The sequence below is a fragment of the Temnothorax americanus genome, unplaced genomic scaffold (assembly GCF_048541705.1).
Source record: "Temnothorax americanus isolate GAGA-0224 unplaced genomic scaffold, ASM4854170v1 Scaffold40, whole genome shotgun sequence".
In the NCBI taxonomy this organism is placed as follows: Eukaryota; Metazoa; Arthropoda; class Insecta; order Hymenoptera; family Formicidae; genus Temnothorax; species Temnothorax americanus.
The window spans coordinates 1253126-1279156 of NW_027509548.1; the positions used below are offsets into that span (position 1 = coordinate 1253126).

Below are 26031 nucleotides of genomic sequence, written 5' to 3' on the forward strand. Positions count from 1 at the left end.
TAGAGTTGCAGTTTTTGAGGATGTTGCAAAACGCGATACACGCTTGTTCTCTCACTAAACAGGATTCGTCCCTGCTTGTGATGCACTGAAGAAGCAACTTCTGTAGTGGCTTTGGCATATCAGATAAGAAAAGTCATTGACGAAATATTTTGTGACAATGACGATGACGACGACGAAAGTGATGATAAGGTTGAGATAATGCTTGCAACGGTGATGCACGAAGAAAAAGAAGTGAGTCCGAAGCCAGCACGATGCCAAAATTTTGTTGAACTCGTCGTGCCCCAAGATTTACTTTTAAACAGTTCCCTGTCTGCGCCAGCATTCGAAAGATTGTTAACTCTCATTGCTCCTCTCCCTCGCTGCTCTCACTTCGGCCTCTATTGCAGCTTCCTTGCCGATGTCGATGGTCTTCTTCCCTTCCTTCTCCTCTTTTTCCTTGATGGATGTTGTGCCTGAATGATAATATAGATTTTATATATAAATCCTGTATTAATCCAATTTTGTATACATCATTTCAGAGTAGCAATTACTTTTGGGTTCCTCGTGTTTCGGCTTTTGGCTGGTGTGGGTTGATCTTCATCGCTGCTTTCGCTGAAACCCGACTGACATGCTGGTTTTGTAGCACCAATCGTGTCCGGAGGCGTTGATATCATCTTGTCTACATCTTGACGGCCAACAAGATCATCCGGCCTTTCCCAAACTGATATCCTCGAAGGATTGTAAAAAAATACCCGTCCGTCTCCAGTCCAAACACACCTTCACATACAAATATATGCGCTAGCATCAGGCGATGTGGCATCCCAAAGGGTTCTGCTCCGATTTACGTTGCGATCGGATTACCAAACTGATTTGGCATTCTGTGCTGCATAGGGATCATATTTGGCGGCGATTGCATTATGTTCGTATTCACTGCCGGTGTATTTATCGGTGGCATATTGGTAATTGTCGTAGGTGCTGTACCTGACATTTTAAATTTTTATCTTTTACTGATGATACTTTGATAAATTTAAAGAACTTGATTGCTAAGATATACACACAAAGCTCGAAAAACGTTTTCAAAATTAAATAATATTAATACCGTGTAACGGCCTGCCTTTTGGCTGTTTATATCGAACGCGAACTAGCTCGCCGGACCAGGAGTTCGATGGTAGGCTCAGAGACAGAAGGCAGTTTTGATACGGAACGTGGTTTATTACAGTGGTTCAATTACAACAGACTGTCGCGATAGTTACAACGGAGATGCATGCGGACCATGCGGTTAACGCGGGCGGTTTATAATCTAGACGACGGTCGGGGTAATTACAAAGTACGGAAACGCATTCGGTTTATGCGGCGGACGCGGGCGGATTATATGCTATAAGACGGCCGCGATAATTACAACGCATTCGGTGTATGCGGCGGACGCGGGCGGATTATATTCTATAAGACGGTCGCGATAATTACAAATTTGGGGAGCGCATTCGGTTTATGCGGCGGACGCGGGCGGATTATATGCTATAAGACGGCCGCGATAATTACAACGCATTCGGTGTATGCGGCGGACGCGAATCAGGTGGTCCGCACCGGCGCGATGCGGTACGCGTGCGAACGGGCCTTGAGGCCGGCCAATGGCTGGTCGGCCCGCGGCGCGAGAATCGCGGCGCGGGCGCGTGTATGTTATCCGGCGCGGTTTCTTTCTCGCGATACGATCCGGTGTTAATTATGCGGCGCGGAGGGAAGGGAAACGAACGGCCAGGGGCTAGGCTGGTCGATCGGTTGACGAGGAGGTCCGACTGTTCCGGCGGCAAGAACTCTTGTCGAGAGGCCGAGCACGCTCGACCCCTGGTTACCGTGGCAGACGGGGTGTCCCGGGTAGGAGGGCGGTCAGCGCTCGAGAACTCTCGAGCGAGGCACAGAACGCTGTACCCCGTTTCGTGAGCTGGCCTAGGAAGCGGAAAGGTACTCGTCTCCGAGGGTAGCGGAGCACAGGTAGCTAGACTCGGATTGGAGTGTCTATCTGTCGCGGCGCCGGTATTTTATACTCGCCCGGGTGGTACGCTAGGGAGGGGAGGCCAATTCCCGCGTGAGCCGCGCCGCCGGCGGAGCGGAGCGGAATCGGCGTGGCGGTAAGCGTGCTCGCGCTCGGCGGCGCTCGGCTCCCCTCGGTTTCTGTCGGAGACCCGGGAAGATGTCGGTGCGGCGGAGTGCCGCGCACACGATCGCAGTTACTTCGTTTAAAAATAAGGTGGGCGCACCGCGCCCTTTTCTCGCCTGACCGTTCAAATTACCGTTTGACTGATTTGTCTCGGACGCTTGATTGTTGACATCTGTGGTGTCATTCAATGTAGGAGGTGGTCCAGTTCCAGGAGGCGCTGTACTTAATTGATTAATGGCATCTATGTTGTTAGAGGATGATTGCTCGCCGCCTTTAGAGATTCTGTTTTCACTCATAAAACTGATAATAAAAAATAAAATAAAATAAATATAATTTTGATGTCGAGAAGATGTACTGCTTCAGCTTAGATGTGTAATCATGACCAGCGTAAGTTAAGAATTTAAGATTACTTAAAATTAAAAATAAAAAAAAGCATTTCATCAATTATATTGGCTTAGATATATAATCATGACCAGGGTAAGCAAAGAATTTAGATTACTTGCAAATAATAATAAAAGAAAAGCATTTAATCGATTACATCGGTGAGGGTCGGAAATTACTTACTTATACATCAATGGTTTGCTAATGCAGCAGCCAGACGATCACGTTTCGCGCCGCCTGTTTCTCCTGCAGGTTCATACTGCCCTATTTCGTCACCTTCGTTCCCATAAACAAAAGGCAATCCTTCTTCAATATACAGCTCGAGGAAATCATCCTCCTGCTGTAGACATATATTGTGTAGAACACAGCATGCCAGTATGGTGTCTGGGATTTCTTCGTAGCAGACCATGGAGAGATGTCTTAAGCGTCGAAAGCGTCCTTTCAGTAATCCAAAAGTTCTTTCAATTGTTTGTCTCGTTTTACTTAGAATGGTATTAAACGAGATTTGTATCTAAAATTAATATGTGTTATCATTGTAAGGCGAAGAATTCTTAAACTGCTACGTGCAAAGTAAAAAAAGACTAACTTACAGCAGTTAGGTGTCCTATATTTTTATATGGTGAAATACACCAAGGCAAAGGAGGATTATAGGCCTTATCTCCAATTATATATTCACCATTAGGGAAAAAATTTTGGACGTTTGCCTCAGTGTCTCTGTATAATGGAGAATTCCGAAATACTCGGAGATCTCCCACAGACCCAGGATAGCCAGCAAATACGTCGGTGAATCGCAACTCAGGATCACATACCGCTTGAAGGGTTATTGCGTACTCACATTTTCTGGTTCGATAATATTGTGCATCAACCTAACAAATATTAAAAATTTTACATGGTATTTTTTGAACTTATAATACTCTGTAAGTAGCAAATTAGAATACATTACATTCATTTCTTAATTGTTACTTTTTCTATTGTAAATTTCTTTGAAAGTGTAAGTTTTTGTTGTAAAAATACAAGTTAAACTTACTTGAGGTGCATCAATGGGAACGTAACAACCGTCTATTGCACCAATCACTCCCGCCATACCAGCAATATCGGTAAACTTCTGAACAGTCCTTTCTAACTTTTCGCCTGTAGGCCAAGTAATGAGTCTATGAGATATAGAAACAAGAGCAACTATTACTCTTCGAAAGCAGGAATGAAGGGTTGATTTTGACATATCGAACTTCATTCCGATAGATCTGCAAAAGAAATATGTGCATTATAACTTTCAGCCTGTTATGAGATCGAGAATTATGAAGTTAAACGTGAGGTATAATATTAACAATATATACGACAGGATCGGAGAAAAAATGACAATATAGGAGACAAGGCTAAAAAATTATGTAAATCAACTTTTCTGCTTACCTAAAACAATCGGGCGTTGCGAGCAACCACACAACAGCTAATAGCTGTTTTTCGATTTTTGTTGTCGGTCTGCCAGTTCCTGTGCGATTTTCCAAAAGAGGAGCAATGACAGTTAACAATCTTTCAAATGCTGGCGCAGACATACGAAAGTTCTCTTGGAACTGTTTAAAAGTAAATCTTGGCACGACGAGTTCAACAAAATTTTGGCATCGTGCTGGCTTTGGACCCACTTCTTTTTCTTCGTGCATCACCGTTGCAAGCATTATCTCAATCTCATCATCGCTTTCGTCGTCGTCATCGTCATTGTCACAAAATACCTCGTCAATGACTTTTCTCATCTGATATGCCAAAGCCACTACAGAAGACGCAATAATTCCTATATCCATGTTTGTACCACTAAAAAAATATAGTACATGCCACAATAGAACATTAATTAAAAAAAAAACTTAAATATTTTATTGTGAAAATGTACATGCGTCAATAGCACTGAGTAATAAGAAAAAATCGGGTACAGTAATGACAAGGACTTTCGCGTGTTCTATGATGAAGTAGTAATTATACAAACAATTAAGTGATACTGTATTTCAACTTACGTGGCAGTACACTTTGACGCTTTTCAAGATACTACACACTTTTACATAAAAAAACAAAAATTTCCATGTAATACGAGGCTCAAGAAAAACTGAAGTACGGAAATTTATGTTTGTGATGGAAGACTGGAGAAATTACTGTACCCGATTTTTTTTTCTTAAAAATTGTGATTGCATCAGCAATCTTCAAAAATTTATTCAGGACAAACACGTCCGAACACGTGCACGACAAGCGCGACTCTTTTGACTTGAGAGTTGACTGGAGTTGACTGACGCTTTCGATGCTAGGTCCCTCGGATGATTATTACCTAAACCTAGCGACTTGATCGCTCTTTTCAGGATTCTTACCGTCATATGATATACAATTTTAACATTTTATAGAAATGTAGAGCAAAAGGGCAAAAGCTGGCTTGATCTCGATGTTCAGTACGCATAGAGACTGCGAAAGCACGGCCTATCGATCCTTTTGGCTTGAAGAGTTTTCAGCAAGAGGTGTCAGAAAAGTTACCACAGGGATAACTGGCTTGTGGCGGCCAAGCGTTCATAGCGACGTCGCTTTTTGATCCTTCGATGTCGACAATTAATTTAATTTAATTTATAGTTTATTTTTTTTATTAATTACACTTTTTATTATTTATTCAACATATAACTTTTAGGAAACAAAATTTATTTTTGTTACTTTTTTACACACAATTTTTTATGTCTGCATTAATCATGGAATTTCTATACTAGAAGTTTACGTTTCAATTTATTTCAATAAGACAATGTTTAATTTCATTGTCCTTCTCATTCAAGTATTACAGGGAGATAATTCTGACTCTGCAGATATGTTAAAAAATTCTATATTATTAACTACCCTACTTTTTCGATTATTTAATTATTTAATGGAAGTTCTTCTAATGGCCATTGTATATGTCTTTTTAATTTAAAATTCGCGAGTTTTAGTTTGATGGAAGAGTGGGGGTCACCCAGCTCATCCATCGAAAATCATCGAGGAGCTGGGTGACCCCCACTACCGACAAAATTGAAGCATTTTAAGAGTTTCGTCACTTTCCGTGTAACGTCGGGCTCTTTCGTCAATTTGTCGCCCGCCTACATTTCCCCACCTTCGTTCGACTGTCAAATCGCAAGGCTTCCGCTAAGTCACCCGAGGTTTGTCCGAGACTTTCTGAACGGAGGTTTTGATGAGTTTGGTAAGTTGGGTGACTTTCTGAACGCACCCCTAGGAAACGAACGCGTTCGGTGGGCTCGAACGGTTTGTCGCTAACGATATTTAGTTAATTCGTTTTTGCGTGGTGTACGGCGGAAAATATAAGGAATGAAGATGTACTGTACACGTTGAGAGAATGGTGCTGAATAGGCAAGATAACAGGCGGTCCGATAACGCTCGCCGCGCGGTAGGGCCGGCGAACGCTACGGGAGTTATGTCCGTTATTATTCCGTTCTAATGAATTAAAACATTGCCGACCGAAGTCACGTTCTCCCTATAACTGGTCTAGTGTCTCCGCGAAATAGGACAGGCGATTATTAATAATACTCTTAATAACTAAGGTGTACAATGAGGCAACTAACAATAAGACGCACGCTACAGGAGAGAATTAACGCATGGGTGTCCAAAAGAGAGGAAAAAAAAGGAAATGTATCGACGGACGTCACACTGTAAAAACTTTTTTTAAAACTTTATATTTTCTAACCTCTTAAGCATTTCTTTATCCAATATTTTTATATTTTTAACTTTTCTAATGTCTTTTTATTAACTTATTTATTATTTTCTTCTTGCTTTTTTTTACTCTGCAAAATAAAATTCCTTTCATTAAAATTATTTTAATACACTTAAAAAGTTATAGCCAGTTACTATATGACCTCATAATTTGGACGCTGGGACAATCGCATTTTTGGCTGGTCATGTATTGGTGCATTGATGCTACTAACATTTTTATTTAATTTAAATAAAATACCGTAATATCACTTTTTGCTTCCTCATAGAGGAAGCTTTGTTTTCGTGAAATCGTTTACGGATTTTTGTTTGCGTATAAAGTTGGATCTAGTCATCCAAATTTAAATTAATTATATATGAAATAGGGGTAGAAGAAACCAAAGAAGAGATCGGTTTTGGAGTTTTTTATGCCAATATGTTCATATTGTTGTAAAAGGTCAAAATATCGCATTAAAAAAAAATGTCCGTATGTATGTATGTGTGTATGTACAGATTTGATGTCCGTGGTTGCTCTAACTTTCGCAAATATTGAGATATCGGGCTGTTTTTTTTTTAATCGATAGAGTATCATTCTAGGAAGGTTGGTATTGAATTTAGTGATGATCGGTAAAAGGGTTCTTTTTAAAAAAAATTTTGAATTTTTTTAGAAATGTCCGTGGTTGCTCTAACTTCCGCAAATTTGGAGATATCAATCTATTTCTAATTTTATTATATTTTTCAGTCTTTTCTACCCTTATTTCATATATTTAAAACTTAAATTCGGTTAATTAGTTCCAGAGTTATAGACATTTTGGTAAATTTGGCACATATATACACACATACACACATACAGACATTTTTTAAAAATCCAATTTTTCGACGTTTTAGAACATTCTGAACACGTTCAGAAAAACAAAAAAAATTTGTTGTCCCAAGGCCGGCCTGAGAAAGGAGAGGGCTGTTTTTTTTTTTAATCGATAGAGTATCATTCAAGGAAGGTTGGTATTGAATTAGGCGATGATCAGTAAAAGGGTTCATTTTAAAAAAAAAATTTTGAATTTTTTAAGAAATGTTCGTGGTTGCTCTAACTTCCGTAAATATTGAGATATCAGGCTGTTTTTTTTTTTAATCGATAGAGTATCATTTAAGGAAGGTTGGTAGTAAATTAGGCGATGATCGGCAAATTAGAAATGTCCGTGGTTGCAAATAGAAAACTTCGCTCACAAAGTTTATTTTTATAATAATAACAGATATTAGTATAACAGATATTAGTTGCAATAAAGTTTATCACAATAAAAACAAGTGTGCAAGTAGAAACTTGCACATTGCTTTCTCATAGTTTTGAAGTGTGTAAGTAGAAATTTGCACATTGTTTTCTCATAGTTTTTAGGTGTGCAAGTAGAAACCTGCACATTGCTTCCTTATAGTTTTTAAGTGTCCAAGTAGAAACCTCCATATTGCTTCCTTATAGTTTTTAAGTGTGCAAGTAGAAGCCTTCGCTCACAAAGCTTCTTCTATGAGGAAGCCAAAACAATAAAATACTAATAATTATACATCGAATAAAATACAGGCTTCGTTATAGAGGAGCTTAGTGAGCGAAGGCTTCTACTTGCACACTTAAAAACTATAAGGCCCAGTTCAACAGTGGCCAGTTAGCTTAACTAGTAGTTAACTTTCACTCTCTGTCTCTTTTTAACTCAAAGGTTAGATAGAGACGGAGAGTGAGAGTTAACTACTAGTTAAGCTAACTGGCCACTGTTGAACTGGGCCTAAGGAAGCAATATGGAGGTTTCTACTTGGACACTTAAAAACTATAAGGAAGCAATGTGCAGGTTTCTACTTGCACACCTAAAAACTATGAGAAAACAATGTGCAAATTTCTACTTACACACTTCAAAACTATGAGGAAGCAATGTGCAAGTTTCTACTTGCACACTTTTTTTATTATTTTACTCGTTTAAGCAGAAAATAGTTATAACTTCCTAAATAAAAAAGTTTTTTGTAGCATAAAATTAATTTTATGTATTAGATTTAAGATTTATTTTCTTTGTATCTTTAAGTGGCAGTTATTGGTACATTTACCTTACATATCTTTGCGTGACTCTTTTACGCGACGCGACGAGTTGCGAGCACTCGATATTATTAAATTTCACCGCTCAACCGATCAAGTTCTAATTGTAATTAGACTTAAATAACTTGGGTTTGAATGATGTAATAAAAGTGTTTTTATTTTTCCGCTACGTGCCCTACGAGCGGACGATACAAAGTCTAAAATGTTAATTAATTTAACAATTAAGAAACGTCGTCATCGTCGCCGTACGTACGGTTGCTTTTGCATCGATAGATGGCATTTGAAACTATTGAAAAGACACAGCATATACGTACGTGTGCGTTGTATGCGCTCAGTGCAAACAGTGCGTTTAGCGCACTCGCGCTGTCAGTCAGTTATAACTTATAAATATAAATCGTGCAACACCGTGGTCCATGGTCTCTCATCGTTAAATACGATTGTTTAATTCTGAATTTTGGTCGCGTCACGCAAGGATCGAAATGCCACGATATTAGGATAGGCGTCACAAGAAGTGAAATATCAGGGTCAGATTTATCAGTATATAGTGTGACAGTCGTGACTGTCGTGACAGATAGTAATCATCAATATATCAATATACATTGACCGCAGAGAGCTGATACCGAGGAGATCTTTAAGAAGGAAGGTGTATCCAAAATCGCACACGTATATGTACGCATATGCTGTCTTGTACATTGTAAAAATTGAAGAGAACGAGAAAGTGTTTTGTAGAGCAATTCGTATTGTAGGCAAGTTATGCTAAAATATTAGTTGAATCGAGTCAATTATTATCCATTATCAAGAGACACTACCGTGTCTCGCGACCGTGACTCTTTTACGCGACGCGACCAGTTGCGAGTACTCGAGATGTTGAGGTTTCAATAACAAGTTAACGGATTATGATAAACATTGATTTTATACCTTATGGTGTCTGAAAATATTAATTATTTACGAAATTAGTAGTAACAACAAAATAAATTTTGGTAAATATGTAGTATAATGGCATCCTTTTCGATTCCTTTGAAATTTACAAATATTGTGTATTTTGTGTAACAAAAACAATTTTGAGAAGGAAAATCATCGCTCATATTCCGTTTATTTCTAATTAATACCTAAAATATCACGATGTCAGTAAGTAAGAAAATCATAAATTGAAACGATAATTTATGGATATGTATTTTACTTCTATTCTTTCAATTAAATCATATTATGTTATTTATAACTTCAATATAGTTGTCTGATTGATATATTATATATTTAGTAGAACAAATTAATAATAGTTCTTGCAGTTCAAGATTGGTAATTGGTAAATGGTAATGCAAATACATGGCTCAAACTTTTTGTTTATCACGGGCGTGGGCGGTTCGCGCTCCGACAGGTGCGCTGAAAGAATCGTGGGATCGCAATGGGTCGAGTGACAGTTCACACAATATCTCAAACAGCGCTTTATTTTACACAAACAGTATCTCAAACAGCGCTTTATTTTACACAAACAGTATCTCGAACAGCGCGACTTTTCACAAACAGTATCTCGAACAGCGCGACCTTTCACAAACAGTATATATCTCGAACTTCGTTTTATGTTACACAAAAGTAAACGGCCACGCCGGCGCCGCGGCCGCGAGAAGATCGCGACGACGAACGGCCGACGACGATCTCGCATAATGGGGCGATTACGAACAGGCCAACACGGCGCACCTCGCCCGGCGAGAACAGTTACGACGAAGGGTTTCGAGCCCGTTCGGATGTGGAGCTCGTGCTAGAGCGAACGGCCACGCGTGGCGCACTTTGCGAAAGATCTACGGACGGCCAATATGGCGCACTCTCCGCGGTAAGACCATGAAGTAAGAGAGAAGGAGGTCGAACTCCGTGAAACAAAAGTGGTCCCGATTTGTGGCACCGAATTGAGAGGGAGTCCGCTGAAGGGAATGGATTCTTATCGATGGGCGCTATTTCCAACCTATAGTGCATGCAACATATACTGTAGGATTTTTTGTACTCATGAACGCACCCTAACCTTACCCGGTCAGCTGTATGTACATGTTGCGTCTTGCGTCACTGGTTGCTGTATATGTTTGTTATTCCGATTTGCAAGCCAATTATAAAGCCAAATAAACTGAGAAAGCATTAAAAGGAAGTCTCTTTTATTGCGTGCATTGTGTTATAACGTAATCCGACAGCAGGAGACGGAAAATACCCACATCAAAAGCAATAAAACAAAAACGTAAGTAATTAAAATAAACAAGTAAACTTGATTAAATAAAAGTGAATAATGCATAATATTTTTTTAGTCGTATAATGGAAGAAAACTCAAATAAAGTAGAGCATGAGACAGATAAAATAAAATTCAAATATTTGCAAAGAAGTTTGAATTTAGTTGAACGGCTTTCTTTGAATTGGGGATTTTCAAATGGAAACAACAAGTTTTTCGGTTTTATGAAGGCAGAAAATGATTTCAGTGTCAGAAAAAGAATCGCAGTATTCCCAAATTTACATATTAATATTTATATTGATGACAAGATTATGCCCTTTTCAAAACATATAAAAGAAACAAGTATTGATGAGATTAGCGAAATTTTAAAAACGCTGGATTCAGTTTATTTCACATCCTGTTAATTGTACATACATTTACAGTAAATTGCAAACGTCTGAATTTATTTTATACAATTATACAATTATCAAATTATACAATCATCAAATTATACAATCATCAAATTATACAGTTATCAAATTATATAATCATCAAATTATACAATCATCAAATTATACAAATGGAAAAAGAAAATAAAGTTACAATTTTATAATTTATGTTTTTTGTTTTTTATTCCCTTTATATACATTTTCTTTATTTATTATTGCACCTTGTTTTTGGTACTTTCTTTTCCTGGCAGGTTTTAGTTTTATGGTAGTGTGTGCTGCATTTTCTTTGGAACAGATTGGAGCGATTGGAGATCGTATATTGTTGTAGCAACTATCACTTGCATGGCTCAATTTAGAACATTTTCTCCTTTTTTTTGTTTGCTCTTTTTCAACGTTATTATTTACATTTGATCGCTTGCACAGAAAAAACATTCTCGTGGTTAGGAAAAATCGTATAATCTTGCGCGTAATCTCATTGTCATGTTTTATACAACCAACTACAGGTAGAGGGGATAGTGCGTCTATTCTATTTGTGATGCTGAATAACGTATCAGCATTTATGTCACCCGTTTTGGTCGCTTTGATTGTTCCTTGTTCCAAAATCGATAGCAAGTCGACTAGTGCAGCTGCTTTCAAGGATACTTTTAATCCATAGCATGTTGATTCTGTTATAAATTTATAATCTCTTTTTTTAGCTTCCTTCTCCCATGCTTGCAGATATTGCAGGAAGTCTTCTATGTCCTATACCAGTGAAAAAAAAGCTCGAAATTAATAATTGTTCTTGTGCAACGTACTTTTAGAACATGTACTATCAAATACTGTTTACCTTCCACGATTGGTTGCTTGGTTTTAATGCATTTATCGGCGTTTGACTGTTCATCGCTGTAATCAATGCTTTAAGCCTAGTACAAAACTTTATAGATCCATCACAATCCGTAAGATCTGAATGATTAATTCTGAACAATTCCATTGCATGAGCGACTCCGAAAAACTGCAAAAACAATTACTATTATTATCTGTTGTAATACATTTGCACTGTAAGTACACTTGCAGTGCAAATGCAGTCTAAGTACACTTACACTAAAATTGGTGATTTCAATTACTTGGAATGCCAGCGCGACGTTTATTTTCTGATAGTACCTCGGTTTCAAATGTTGCTCTGTTAACTTATAATTAACTTTTAGATTAAAAGATTTCGGATTTTTTATTGCAAGTAGAGCATATCAATGCTTTAGCGACAGCATACCATCTGGTGTCTGGAAACAACGGAAAGCACAACAATAATAACACTGAAAGCTTGTATTGACTTATACACACGTTTATAGAATTAATACATGGTTTGCTGCTACTAACCCAAATACCCTCATACTTATTGTGCTTGGTGAAGAAATTTTGCAAGCATTTAATTAAATGAGGGAAATCTGAAAAAAAACCACGGGCATCGCTCCAGGCCATCCAGTATTCTGATGTAAGAGTAAGACTTGTCAGATTTTTCTTTATTTCAGTCCACGTTTGCAACTCGTTATCTCCGCATTTACTGAACAACCTTGTTTGTGATGTAAGATAGGATTGTCTGATTCACATTCAGCTGGCACGGAAACGGAACAATTAACCGTACTTTTCAACTGACCCGTAATGCTCGTTTCTTTATTTTGCTATTCTTTCAGTTTCTTCTCGTTAATGGGATTTAAACGACAGTAACTAATTTTTGATGGAAAAATAGATGGAACAGCATCTTCTTTCAACTTCGGTATTTTACGTTGTACCTTAATAGTTGCACCATCTGCCATATGAAAAATATCTTCTCTGAGAATATCATCTTTCTCAAAATGCAACTCACAGATGCGATTTTTTTTGTTCAATTAATTGATGCCTTTTGCAGCAATTCCATTGTCACGCCAACATTGCAACATTTTTTCCGTGCGAGCTGTAAAAAGACTTTTCTTTGTGAAAGTCTCTTTTTTTTTCTCCTTTCGTGGTGCATCCATTTATTCAACACACCATTTCACGATATTTTCTAAATGGCATCGGGTGACAGCAATGAAACTATATTGTGCCTGAAGATGTCAACTCAACGGACCGATAAAGCGGCAGGTTCTAGTTCCGGATCAAACAATTATTCTGGAGGATTATGCATGACAAAACCAGACAATATAGCAGTAGTAATAGAATTCCTAACGCTCGTATGTGCGGAAGGCAGAATGCGTGATTAGCTTGGTGAGGAAGGTCGCGGTTTCTGGTTGCCACTTTTGTCGCTTCTTAGTAATCGTCCTATCGAAAGCCCATCCGCGTCTGCGTCGAGTTGTTCGAAGACAAGCGCATCGTATGCATTACTGGAAAACGCTATGATCAAGTTCTTATCAAGATGTTGTTGGTGTCATCTGGATAATCAAAAATTACTGGCAAAGCTTCTCATCGAGATTATTTCCCAACAACAAACTGTTTTAAATGTGTGACATCTCCACGGGATTTCTGAATTTACGTGAAGATTAATTCTGCAATTGCTCTTGGAAGGAAAAAAGGTATTGGTTTCCGTAACGTCGAAAGCCCCGATGAAAGTTTCAGCAGCCGCGACGAATCATAGCATGCCATACATGCCGTCACATCCTGCTTATCCCCTCGGTCACTATCATCAATTATTAAATATGTCAACGCAATCAACGGTGGCAGATATATTACAGCAAGTGTCAGGAACGTGGCTTCTTTTGTTACTTCCAAATACGTATAAGGGTAACGAAGCAAATTCCAACGGGAACAACCGTTCTCGTGAATTCTGGGAATCGGGAATGACGTTAGTGGTAGATCTGCTCAGTGTTGCCGCTGGAAACACAGCGAAAGACAAGCGGGCTAAAGAAGCATCGAATAGATCGCTAGCTCGTGGTCCTATAATCAGATAAAAGCGTTTAAATTTTGATGGAAATTTGACGCCAGTAGCGAGCAAAGCCTCGTCTAATAATGCACAAGAACATCTAGTTAACGAACCAACAGTATCTAACACATTTGTCTCGTCTTAATACTCCTCTACCGCTTCAGCTTACAATCGCGCAACTCTTGGCGATCGCCGAGGATAGCGGTATTTCATTGTCCGAACCGTGCTTACATCTCACCTTACGTCAACGTAATAAGGACTTTAAAGAAGACGTGGTGCAGCCGATCGACAACGGACTGTTGAACTATAGAAGCATAGAGAGCTCGTTAGGCGTCTTCAGCGACGGCGGTGGATTGGCGGTGCTGGCGCGGCATTTGCCACTGGTGTATCCGGATCCCGTCGTTCTTCGTCGAGTCACCAACGGACTCTATTTGCACAGGTAAACTCTTATGCACAGGTAAGCAAACTGAGCACGAAGGAGCACGAAGTAAGAGACCGGAGCCGCCGGGTAAGGTTAGGGTGCGTTCACGAGATCACGAGTGCTGAAAATCTTACAGTATATGTTACATGCACTATAAGTTGAAAATGGCGCCCATCGATAAGAATTCATTCCCTTCAGCGGACTCCCTCTCAATTCGGTGCCACGAATTGGGACCACTTTTTCTACTCGCGCGCTATGAAGTTTGATCTCCTTACTTTTACTTCATGGGTGAGACTATCCAAACTGCCAAACATGGCGGTTTCCGCATAGTGAGAGATCACGTGTACAGGTGCGACCGACCGCACGTGGCGCACTTCGCGCTGGATCGACGGAGCGGCCAATATGGCGCACTTCCCGTAGCGATTCAAGCCGCCCGGCCACCCATGGCGAACCTTATACCGCGAGCGATATGACGACGCGAGGGTTTCGGACCTCTTTTGCGCACTGATCGGTTGCAGATGCGAACTGCCGCACTCGGTACACTTTGCGCCGGGCTGACTACCGGCCAATCTGGCGCACTTCGAAGCGAATGGCACGGACGTCCCGCGGCCGCGTGGCGCGTGTCGACCGTCGTCTCTCTCAGAGAGAGAGAGAGAGAGAGAGAGAGAGAGAGAGAGAGAGAGAGAGAGAGAGAGAGAGAGAGAGAGAGAGAGATTGATAGATAGATTTATTATGCCCGAGCAATGGCTAAGGGGCAAAAGTGTATAAATGTAGTTATAAACATAATTATAAGCTCTCAACAAAATATAACGTAAGATAAACATATTATACTAATTCTAACGAAACTTAAAACTAACAAAATAGTACCGCTTGTGCACAATAGAAAGGGAGGAGACCAATTACTCAGACTCTGACAAAAGCAAAAACTCGCGAAGAAGACTTTTAAAAGATGCTATAGATGCTGCCGATGTGACTGTACTAGGAAGTGAATGCCAAAAATAAACAGCGGAAAGATGGAATGAATTTCTGTAAGCCACTGTTCTGTGAGCAGGAATATGGAAAGTTTGAACAGATAATTCAGCAAGACGATTAGATCGCTTGAGTGATGGATCAGGAAAGGTGAAAAGCTCAGACAAATAGGTGGGCGAACGCATGTGTAGAATACGATACATCTGGCAACCGAGAATATAATGCCGTCTATTCTCAACAGAAAGCCATCCCAGTTGTCGTCTATACGGTGTGATATGGTCTCATCACGCCTAATATCGAAAATATATCGAATACAACAGTTAACTAGTCTTTGCAATTTGATGTTTAATTCTTTGGTCAGGCCATGATATACGAGACAGCAGTAATCAATGTGAGGTAAAATTAATGTTGTAACAAGTTTGATTCTAAGCTGTTTGGAAAGAGAGTTCTTGTTGAACTTCAATTTGTTCAACGCATGATGAACTCTCTGTGAGATAAGCAAGATGTGTCTCGTCCATGATAGATTAGATGTAAAAATAACACCTAAATTTCTTACCTCGCAAACGAATGGTAAAGGCGTGCTGTTTACAACAATGGGTGGAAGACGACTGATATCAATACTACTTATGTGCGCTTGACTGCCAAATATAATGACCTTGGATTTTGCAGGGTTAAGCATGAGACCGTTAGACGTAGCATAGTCAAAAATGGCATTAGCATCCAACGAAATTAATTCCAATGCACGTAAGATGTTGGAAGGTAAGCATGAATAATAAATTTGAATGTCATCAGCAAAGATCATATGCATCACACAACGTAATATTTTATATATATCATTGATGAAAAGTAAAAACAAGAGAGGACCAAGTACAGAGCCCTGTGGGACTCCTGATGAAGTAAACAGCCATTCCGAAAGATTACCAGTGTCATCAATAACCGCTTGAGAACGACCTGTTAAGTACGAAAAAATCCAATTGAGGACAGCATTTGAGAATCCAAGTTCTTTAAGCTTGATGAGCAACAGCAAATGGGGAACTGTATCAAACGCTTTACTAAAGTCGAAGAGTATCATGATGGTGATTAATCCATCATCAATGCCCTGTTTAATATCATTACTCACACGTAACAGTGCTGACTGTGTGTTATAGCCCACACGATATGCAGATTGTCTGGGATTTAAGATGTCATGATCATGTGAGTAATCAAGAATTTGAGAAGCTACAATCTTCTCACATAATTTAGAAAGTTCAGACAGGTTTGCAATCGGTCTCGTGTCAGACGGTGATAGAGGTGTTCGAATTTTTGAGAGTGGACGAATGTAGGCTTTTTTCCATTCAGACGGAAACACAGAAGTGTCCAGAGATCGATTCATCATGGATGTTATTAAAGGCAGAATGATAGGCAATGCAAGACGTAGAATGAACAAGGGAATTCCGTCTACACCCGATGCAAACGAGTGAAGAGGTTTTTCGGATAAAACCTTGGATACTGAATTCGACGAGATGGTAGAGAAGACGAATTCAGGGCGATCAGAAGGACCACAGATTGAAGCAATGGCTGAAATAAAGTTAGAGTAAGTACAGATCGGCTGAGCGTTCGTAACAGATACATAGTATGTGTTTAACTTGTCAGGCGAGAAGAATTGCAAAGGAGAAGCAAAAGTGGATTTGGCGAGTCCAAGCCGAGCAAGCTCTTTCCAGAGTTTAGCAGGATTATTGACGCACATAAGGGAATTAAAGTAATATTCGCTCTTAGCACGCCTGATGTCAGCATTGAGCTTGTTACGGAAAAGTCTGTAAGTGACATAACCTAAGAGGCTATTAGCACGTTTGGCACGCTTATACAACTGATCACGAATACGTAACATTGCCATCAGTTCCGAGGTAAGCCACTTTACAGGAGGCTTCTTAATTTCAAGGACACGAATAGGGGCAAAGACGTCAAGTGCACCCAATAAGCTGACAGACAGCACTTCGCACAAACTGTCCACGCCGGCATGACAGGGTAACGAGTCCAATTTGGCACGTACAGAGTCAGCAATGGAACGAAGGTAATCACAAAACTTAGAACCATCAATGCCCCTATAATTCCGTCGAGAAATAGTAGATGATAGGCAGATTTGGAATTAAGAGACACAGACAGCACAAGGAGATCATGACCGGCAATGAAAGGACACTGAGATTTAGAGAAGGACTTAATTTTTTCGACATTATCAATCACGAACACATCAAGCCAGGAATCAGAAGTCGCCGTGTGATAGGTAGGCCCAGAATCAATTTGAGAGAGAGAGAGAGAGAGGGAGAGGGAGAGGGAGAGGGGGAGGGAGAGGGAGAGGGAGAGGGAGAGGGAGAGGGAGAGGGAGAGAGAGAGAGAGAGAGAGAGAGAGAGAGAGAGAGAGAGAGAGAGAGAGAGAGAGAGAGAGAGAGAGAGATTGATTGATTGATTAATTGATTGATTGATTGAGCTTTATTAGCCTTCTCGGCTATTTTTTTTACATAAAATATCGTTAAATTAATTCCTCTACATGAGGTACAATATATTCTCTTAACCTACGTTTGAAAGGTTCAATTTTTTTGCATTGCTTAATTTTTATCGGCAGGGCGTTATACATGTTTAAACTTTCATAAAATATACTTTTCTGTGCGCTTCAGGTCCTGCGATATTGAATTCTAATATTCTCAGTCTGCCTCGTTTGCCGTCCACTCACATCTCCTACTATTTCTATCCTATTACTTAAATGTTTTGGCATTATGCCTCTTACTATCTTAAAAATAAAAATACATACATTGTACATTAGCCTCTGTCTTACATTCATAAACTTAAGGGTTTGCAGCATCAATTCTACCTTTGTATATCGCGAACATTGCAGTATGATTCTCATGGCACGGTTTTGTGCCACTTGCAGTCGATTCAGTTGCGTCTCACCCATGCCTATTAACATCGTTGCGCAATATTTAAAGTGAGGCGCTATGATAGACTTATACACAGTACATCTAGTGTACGCCGATATATCATTTCCTATTCTATTCAGAAAACTCACTTTTTTCCCTATTTTCTTTAACATATAATCACAGTGATTCTCCCAACGGAGTTTACTATCGATCATTACACCCAGATGTTTCGCTATCTCGACACGCTCAATTATAGTTCTATCCAAACTTTTTACTATTATGTCTGTTTTTATTTCTTTCCTTATACTTCTAACTATCATATATTTAGTCTTATCTGCATTCATTTTTAACATATTCACATTCATCCATTCTTCAAGTATACCGAGCACCATATTTAGTTTTATTTCTAATTCCTCACAACTTTCTCCTGTTACACTTGCGGTCGTGTCATCTGCAAATAATCTAAATATACTTCCCTCCGGACAGACTTTAACTATATCATTTATATATAAAATAAACAATAGAGGTCCTAATACTGATCCCTGTGGCACGCCATATACTGTCTCAATTATTTTAGAACATATATCATTGAATCTAACTTGTTGCTTTCTATTACTTAAATACGATATTATCCATTCCAGTACCACTCCTCTTATTCCATACTGATATAATTTTTCCACTAATCGTACCCTATCTATTGTCTCAAACGCTCTCCTAAGATCCAGGAATAACACCCCCACTATTTTTTCTCCTCAATTATCAACTTCCATTCCTCGATAAAACTTTGAATTGCTGTTTCACATGACTGCTGTTTCCTAAATCCCGATTGGTATTCGGTTATTATTTCATTGTCTTCTAGAAATTTTTCTAACTGTTTTTTTACAACTAACTCTAATACTTTTTCATATATCGGTAACATATTGATCGGTCTATACTCGCTCGCTTTTTTTGGTTTGTTTACCTTTGGTATCGGTATTATCGTGGATGTTTTCCATCCTTCTGGAAATTTACCTGTCCTAAGCGAATCATTTATTACCCCTACAAACTCATCTTTTATCACAGGTAGCACCATTTTCAGTATATCACTATTTATCCCTTCCTCTGTTCCGTTCTTTCGTGGTAGTTCCCTAACAATTTGTTCCAGATCACTTGCACTAATTGGCTCAAAATTTTCCATAATTCCCTTATTCTCGATTACATAAATAGGTCTCCTACCTGTGCCTTCTATCCCCTTATTACCAATAGATTGCACAATGTTGCTAATACTTTTTACATAATATATATTAAATTTATCAGCTATATTGCATTCTTCTATGTCTTCTAATATTTCAAAATCTACATTATTGATGTTCTCTGAATCCCTTTGCTCACCTTTAATTAATTCTTTCAAAGTTTTCCACATTTTTGTAGGATCACTCCTATTATTATCTATCATATTCTCATAATATTCTTTCTTTTTTGCCCTAATAAGTTTAACTACTGCATTTCTTTCATTCTTGAAAAATCCCCAGTCCTGTTCTTTGCCTGAGCTTATTGCTTTACTGTGAGCCTCATCCCTTCTATCTGTTGCCATTCTAATTTCATCTGAATACCACATTTTCCCTTCCCATATTTTCGGAATCTTAAACTTTTTCTTAGGTGCTACAGTATCCATTACACTTACTATACTATTAACAAATCTCTCCGCCCTTATACTTATATCTAGCCCTTGACCTTGCTCAGTTCTTTCTTCCATTATTCTAAGAAATTCATCTACATTAAATTTACTATAGTCCCTGCCTCTGAATTCTTTATATTTATTTCTCTTTTTATTCATATTAGATTCTACTTTTAGCCATGCATGGTCCGTTATTTTCGGTTTCTCATTCACTTGTACCTTTATTTCTTTATTCGAAAAAATTAAATCTACCATTGTACGACTATCTTTTGTAACTCTCGTTGGACAATCAACGTATTGCCTCATCCCTAGGTTTTGCATTACCGTTAATAATTTCTTTGAGAGAGATTGATTGATTGATTGATTGATACGTTTAATTATGCCCGAGCAATGGCTAAGGGGCAAAAAAGACAACAATGTCTGATTACAACAGCATATGCTCACTCTCAGACAAAGTAATATAATACTAAAACAAACTTATAGCTAACGCAACTTAGGGACTAGCGCAACTTAAAACCTAATAGGGTAACGCAATATAATACAAAAATAGGGAGTGCACAGATCAATGAAGAAAAAAGAAGAAAGAACACAAGACTTATACGTCCGATTCAGATGAAAGCAAGAACATGCGAAATAGGCTTTTAAATGATGCAAAAGACGATGCTGAGGTAACTAAGTTAGGAAGAGAATGCCAGAAGTAAATGGAGGAAAGCTGGAAAGAGGATCTATAGGCGACTGTTCTATGAGCGGGAATATGAAAAGTTTGAGTAGAAGATGAAGCAAGCCGGTCAGACTTCCTAAGAGTAGGATCAGGCGGAGTAAAAAGTTCACGCAGGTATGATGGTGAGCTCAAGTGCAGGATACGATAAATCTGGCATCCAAGAAAGTAGTACCGTCTATTCTCAACGGAAAGCCAATTCAACCTACGTCGATATGGAGTAATGTGTTCATCTCGCTTAAGGTCGTAAATAAACCGAATACAACAATTGACAAGTCTCTGCAACTTGGTGTTCAGTTCCTTGGTCAGACCATGGTATACAAGGCAACAGTAGTCAATATGCGGTATGATCAAGGTTGTTACGAGCTTGATCCTGAGATTGGTGGAAAGAGAGTTTTTATTGTATTTCAGATTGTATAAAGCATGATGGACTCTCTGCGAAACTAACGAGATATGATTCGTCCAGGATAAATTGGACGTGAGGATGACACCTAAGTTCCGTACCTCACTCACATAAGGTAAAGGCGTGTTGTTTACGACAATAGGCGGTGTACTGATAAGATCGATGCCGTTTACATACGCTTGACTGCCAAATATGATGACCTTTGATTTTGCAGGATTGAGTTTGAGACCGTTGGAATTGGCATAGTTAAAAATGGCGTTGGCATCTCTCGAAATTAGTTCCAAGGCATGTAAAATGTTGGCAGGTGAGCATGAAAGATAAATTTGAATGTCGTCAGCAAATATCATGTGAAGCACATAACGCAAAATTTTACATATGTCATTGATGAATAATATAAACAAGAGAGGGCCAAGTACGGAACCTTGCGGAACTCCAGATGAGGTAAATACCCAATTAGAGAGGTTCCCAGCATCGTCAATAACCGCTTGAGAACGACCAGTTAAATACGAGAATATCCAGTTTAGGACTGCAACAGAAAAGCCAATTTCTTTAAGCTTGATAAGTAGCAGTAAGTGGGGAACAGTGTCAAACGCCTTGCTGAAATCAAAGAGAATCATAATAGTGATTAAACCTTCATCAATTCCCTGCTTGATGTCGTTGCAAACACGTAGAAGGCTGACTGAGTATTATAACTAGAGCGATACGCAGACTGTCTGGGATTAAGGATGTCATGCTCGTGTAAATAGTCAAGTATTTGTGCAGCCACAATCTTCTCGAATACTTTAGACAGTTCTGGCAAGTTAGCAATCGGTCTAGTGTCAGACGGAGAAAGAGGTGTTCGAATTTTTGAGAGCGGACGAATATAAGCTCTCTTCCACTCAGACGGAAACACAGAAGAATGTAGAGATCGATTCAGCAAAGACGTCAAACATGACGAGATAATTGGCCAAGCAATACGCAAAACATACAAAGGAATACCGTCGGCCCCAGATGCATATGAATGAAGAGGCTTCTCAGAAATAGCCTCAAAAACAGAGCGAGGTGAGACAGAAGAGAAAACGAATTCAGGCCTATTAACAGGAGGGCCTACTAGAGCAATGGCCGAGACATAATCAGAATACATGCAAGGAGGCTGGGCATTAGAAACCGAAGCATAGTATAGGTTAAGCTGATTAGACGTAAAAAAATGTAACGGAGAAATAAGAGTCGATTTCGCAAGTCACAGCCGAGCTAATTCCCGCCATAACTTAGCCGGATCAGTAATATTGATGAGTGAGTTGTAATGAAAATCACTCTTAGCACGCTTGATATCCGCATTCAGCTGGTTACGGAAAAGTCTGTAGGTCGCGTAGCCCAATAGAGAGCGGGAACGTTTAGCCTGTTTGTATAACTGATTGCGGACACGCATACAAGCCACCAATTCCGACGTAAGCCATCGTGCTGGAGGCCTTCTGACCACGAATGCCCTCATGGGAGCAAACACATCAAGAGTCTGCAACAAATTGCGAGACAGCACGTTGCAGAAACCGTCAACATTGGTGTCAGACAGCTCGTAAGTCTCAGCCTGAGCCACATCAGCAATAGATCTAAGATGTTCAACAAATTCAGAAGTATCAATGTCTTTGAAGTTTCGTCGAGACATGGAGCGTTGAGATACAAGACTAACATTAATTGATAAAGACAATTCCAAAATATCGTGACCAGCAATGAACGGGCACGAAGATTTCGTGAATGATGAAACTTTGTCTGCATCATCCACAGCCAAAACATCGAGCCATGAATCTGAGGTAGCCGTATGATAGGTAGGTTCAGAGTTGATAATATGCAAAGATAGACTAGACATAAGCGCACGCAGATAATTTGCTTCATAGCAATCAGAGGATAAATCACAATTTAGGTCTCCCCCTATGACTATATTTTTGTAAAGATGTGAGAATCCAGCTAGAGACTCAACAAAGTTATGCAAGAAGAGGCCTTTAGGTCTTCTGTAGATGGACGCGAATAATACTGATTGACCATCTGGGAAACGTAATTCGATAAGCATGTACTCAGGTGAATTAATATGAAGATTGCTAGAGGTAGCTAGAATTTTGACTTGAAGTGACTTGTTAACATAACATGCCACCCCCCCGCCCATCCGTCCCACTCTGTCATGCCGCAACAAAAAATAATTATCTAAGGCAACCAAATTGTCGGAGATATCTGCATGAATCCAAGTTTCAGATACGGAAATAACATGGTAAGATTTGGTCATAAGGTGTAGTCGGATGAATTCAATATGACCACGCAAAGAATTCGCATTAAATTGAGCTACTAGAAATTCAGTTGACTTAGAAACAGGGCGACAATGCATAACGGAAGACGATGAGCGATTAGCATGGGTGAGTCAAACAAGCTTATCAAGATCTGCGTGGGAATCAATCCGAATAACAGGCTTGCCATCGGAATGTCTAACATGAATGCGACCCCCCTTTACCCATACATAACGATATGACCGCTCCTTAGCAACGCGTTTAGTTTGTTGCAGCAATTCGTAGCTGTCCTTAGAGAGCATCTCATTAATATATACAAAACTTTTTGAGTTGTTACCACAAATCTCACCCTGCCTGATTGTGCCTTTGGTTCGCTTTTTCGAGATAATCAGATCCCGAACAATACTAGAGGTTACAGTAACGATTAGTGAGTTACCAGTTGCGGCATTAGTTTGAGAAGACGAAGAACCAGGGGGAGACTTGCGAACGGCTCTCACATTAAGAACATGAGGTGAGATGCTAGAAGCGTCAAGCACCGCGAGCATATTCAGAGCAGCTACCGACGGAGCAACAAAGAGCGGTTCCGGCAGCCCAGACACGATGATCTCGTTATTGTTGCAATCCTGCCGACCCAAGTGAGTCGCTTTTAAATCCTGTAGTTCCCTCTTAAGAGCCGCGTTCTCTAGCTCCAACGACGAAATGCGCTGAGTATTACTAGCTACGGTTTCGGATAAGCTATTAATCTGATCGAGCTTACTATTAATTACATCGTTTGTACGTTGCTGACTCTCAATGAAGGCTGAAATTCTAAGATCGGACCTTGTAATGTCGTCATTGATTCTCTGCTGATTGTCGATGAACGCAGTGATCTTAGAGTCAGACTGCTTCATCTGCTCGATCAGACTTAACAAAAGCTCATTTGTCGCAGGCAATGGGGGTGATGAGGTCGACTGAGTACGCGAGTCAGTTAAAGAGGCCATGTTATCAAACTCAAAAGAAAGTGCGGTATTATCAGTTGTTGGTGTAAGAGGGGGTAAAGCCAATGACGATAAAAGAGATACGCAACACGATTCAGCGTACCTTGACACTGAATACGCCCTGATACACCCAGGATGAAACACCCTACTGCACCCGCTGCACTCAATCGACCTGTTCGCAATTGATTTCTTACACTTGCAACACGTAGGCTGCATGTGTGCTAAGCTTAACTGACCCCAACACGAAAACACACGCAAAAACCATATATACACGCACTATATATACATAAAGTTCATCAAGATGCAAGCAACGCCGCAAGAGTCAATCAGATGAGAGCCCGGATGAGCGTGTGCAGACACTCCGCGTACACATTGCCGACCTGACAGTAATGTCAACACACGAGATCGATCAATCGCACGCAGGTCAGCCAATCAGATCACAGCAACACTTTGCCGACTTGACAGTAATGTCAACGCTCGAGATCGATCAATCTCACGCAGGTCAGCCAATCAGATCACAGCAACACCGCGCAGGTCAGCCAACAGGATGATCGAACTCACGTAGATCGCTAAAAGTACCACTCCAACGGCATGCACACTTCGGAAATAAAGTGTAGAAAGAGCAGGTCAGATAGTCAGCACATGCGCAACAGGGGTCGACGTCCTTCAAGAATAATTCTCAGAATTTAGGTTACAATCATGAGAAATATTCGTCACTCAAATGCCAATAATCAGGCAATAGCAGAGACGAGATATGAATAGCTCGTAACAAGCAGCAAAAAAAACATGCTCACACCTGTAACAAAGGAGCCCGAAGGCAGCTTACGGCAGAGATATGTCGATTCAAAGCAGGAGCAACACAGCAGACATGCACGCTGTACTCACCAGAGAGAGAGAGAGAGAGAGAGAGAGAGAGAGAGAGAGAGAGAGAGAGAGAGAGAGAGAGAGAGAGAGAAAGAGAGAGAGAGATGGGAAGGAGGTAACTCAAATTGGAAAAAGGTGAAGCAGTTATTTACAGAAGGATTGAAAGTGGAGGTAGAAGTGAGGGAAGTGAACGTGATAGGACTGAGAGGCGAATAATTAACTTTGCTGGTAAGGATGGGAAGCGAGGAGGATAAAAGGAAGGTACTTGAAGCAAGAAGAAAAGAAGGAAGTAGAATGAAGGTGAAAATGGACGAGGACAAGTCGATTGAGAAAAAAATAAAAGAAGGAAAAAAGAGGGAAAAGAGATGGGAAAAAAGAGAGAAAGAAATTAGGAGGAAAGGGAGGTCGGTAGAGGAGGAAATTATGAGAGAAATTAGGAGGAAATTATGAAGAAGATGGAGGAGAATCTCCTGATGAATTCGGACGAGGTCGAAGAGGACAAAGGGGAGGGCCCAGAGGGAAGACACTGGAAGGGGTAGGGAGGGTGTATTGTTATAGGATCACACAAAGGCCAGGCTTAGTATATAAGCAAACTTGTAAAGGGTTGGGCACGTCCCTTCAAAACGCCACGTGAGTATATGTGTAAAAAAAGGAAGAAGAGTAGGAGGATGTAAAGATTTTTGTAAAGGTTTGGGAAAGTTCCTCAAAAACGCCCTTTAAGTGTTAGGAAATGCCGAAATAATCCGGGCTCATATCGGGGCGCGAAGCACTGGCGAGAACGTTCGCGAAAAGAAGGGGTGGCAGCGCGACTGCGCAGACTGTACCGCGAGGCCCACCGGGGGCCACGAGGAGCTTATCTACAGAAGACCGCACACGAAGCGAGCACGCACAACACGCGAGACTTTTTCAGAGCGAAAGCGATCCCCGTGAACGTAACTACTTCAAACGATTTGTAAGATTTGCAATTTATATTCTTATCTGTGCTGTCAAATACAGTGTTTTATATTAAAAGCAAACAGAATAGTTCACTCTTTTCACGCGCACCCACCCCTGCCGAACTCCAACAGATTATGGGCCCAGGCACGTGGCGTGGC

General features: G+C 40.0%; 2 protein-coding genes across 5 annotated transcripts in view; both read left to right on the forward strand.

The window, feature by feature from the left end:
- LOC143902823 (uncharacterized) overlaps window positions 1-26031 on the forward strand; it is a 243254-nt gene that overhangs the window by 118830 nt on the left and 98393 nt on the right. The window lies entirely within an intron of this gene.
- Window positions 14840-17457, forward strand: LOC143902832 (uncharacterized). Of its 2 annotated transcripts, XM_077416019.1 has the most exons (5): window positions 14840-15346; window positions 15417-15934; window positions 16023-16748; window positions 16808-16970; window positions 17052-17457. In XM_077416019.1, exons 3-5 carry the CDS (start codon window positions 16678-16680, stop codon window positions 17130-17132), a joined length of 315 nt encoding a protein of 104 aa, XP_077272145.1. In that variant the 5' UTR covers window positions 14840-15346; window positions 15417-15934; window positions 16023-16677; the 3' UTR covers window positions 17133-17457. The 2 variants fall into 2 exon arrangements, with proteins under 2 accessions (XP_077272145.1, XP_077272147.1); XM_077416021.1 differs by having other exon boundaries at window positions 14841-15934; window positions 17094-17457.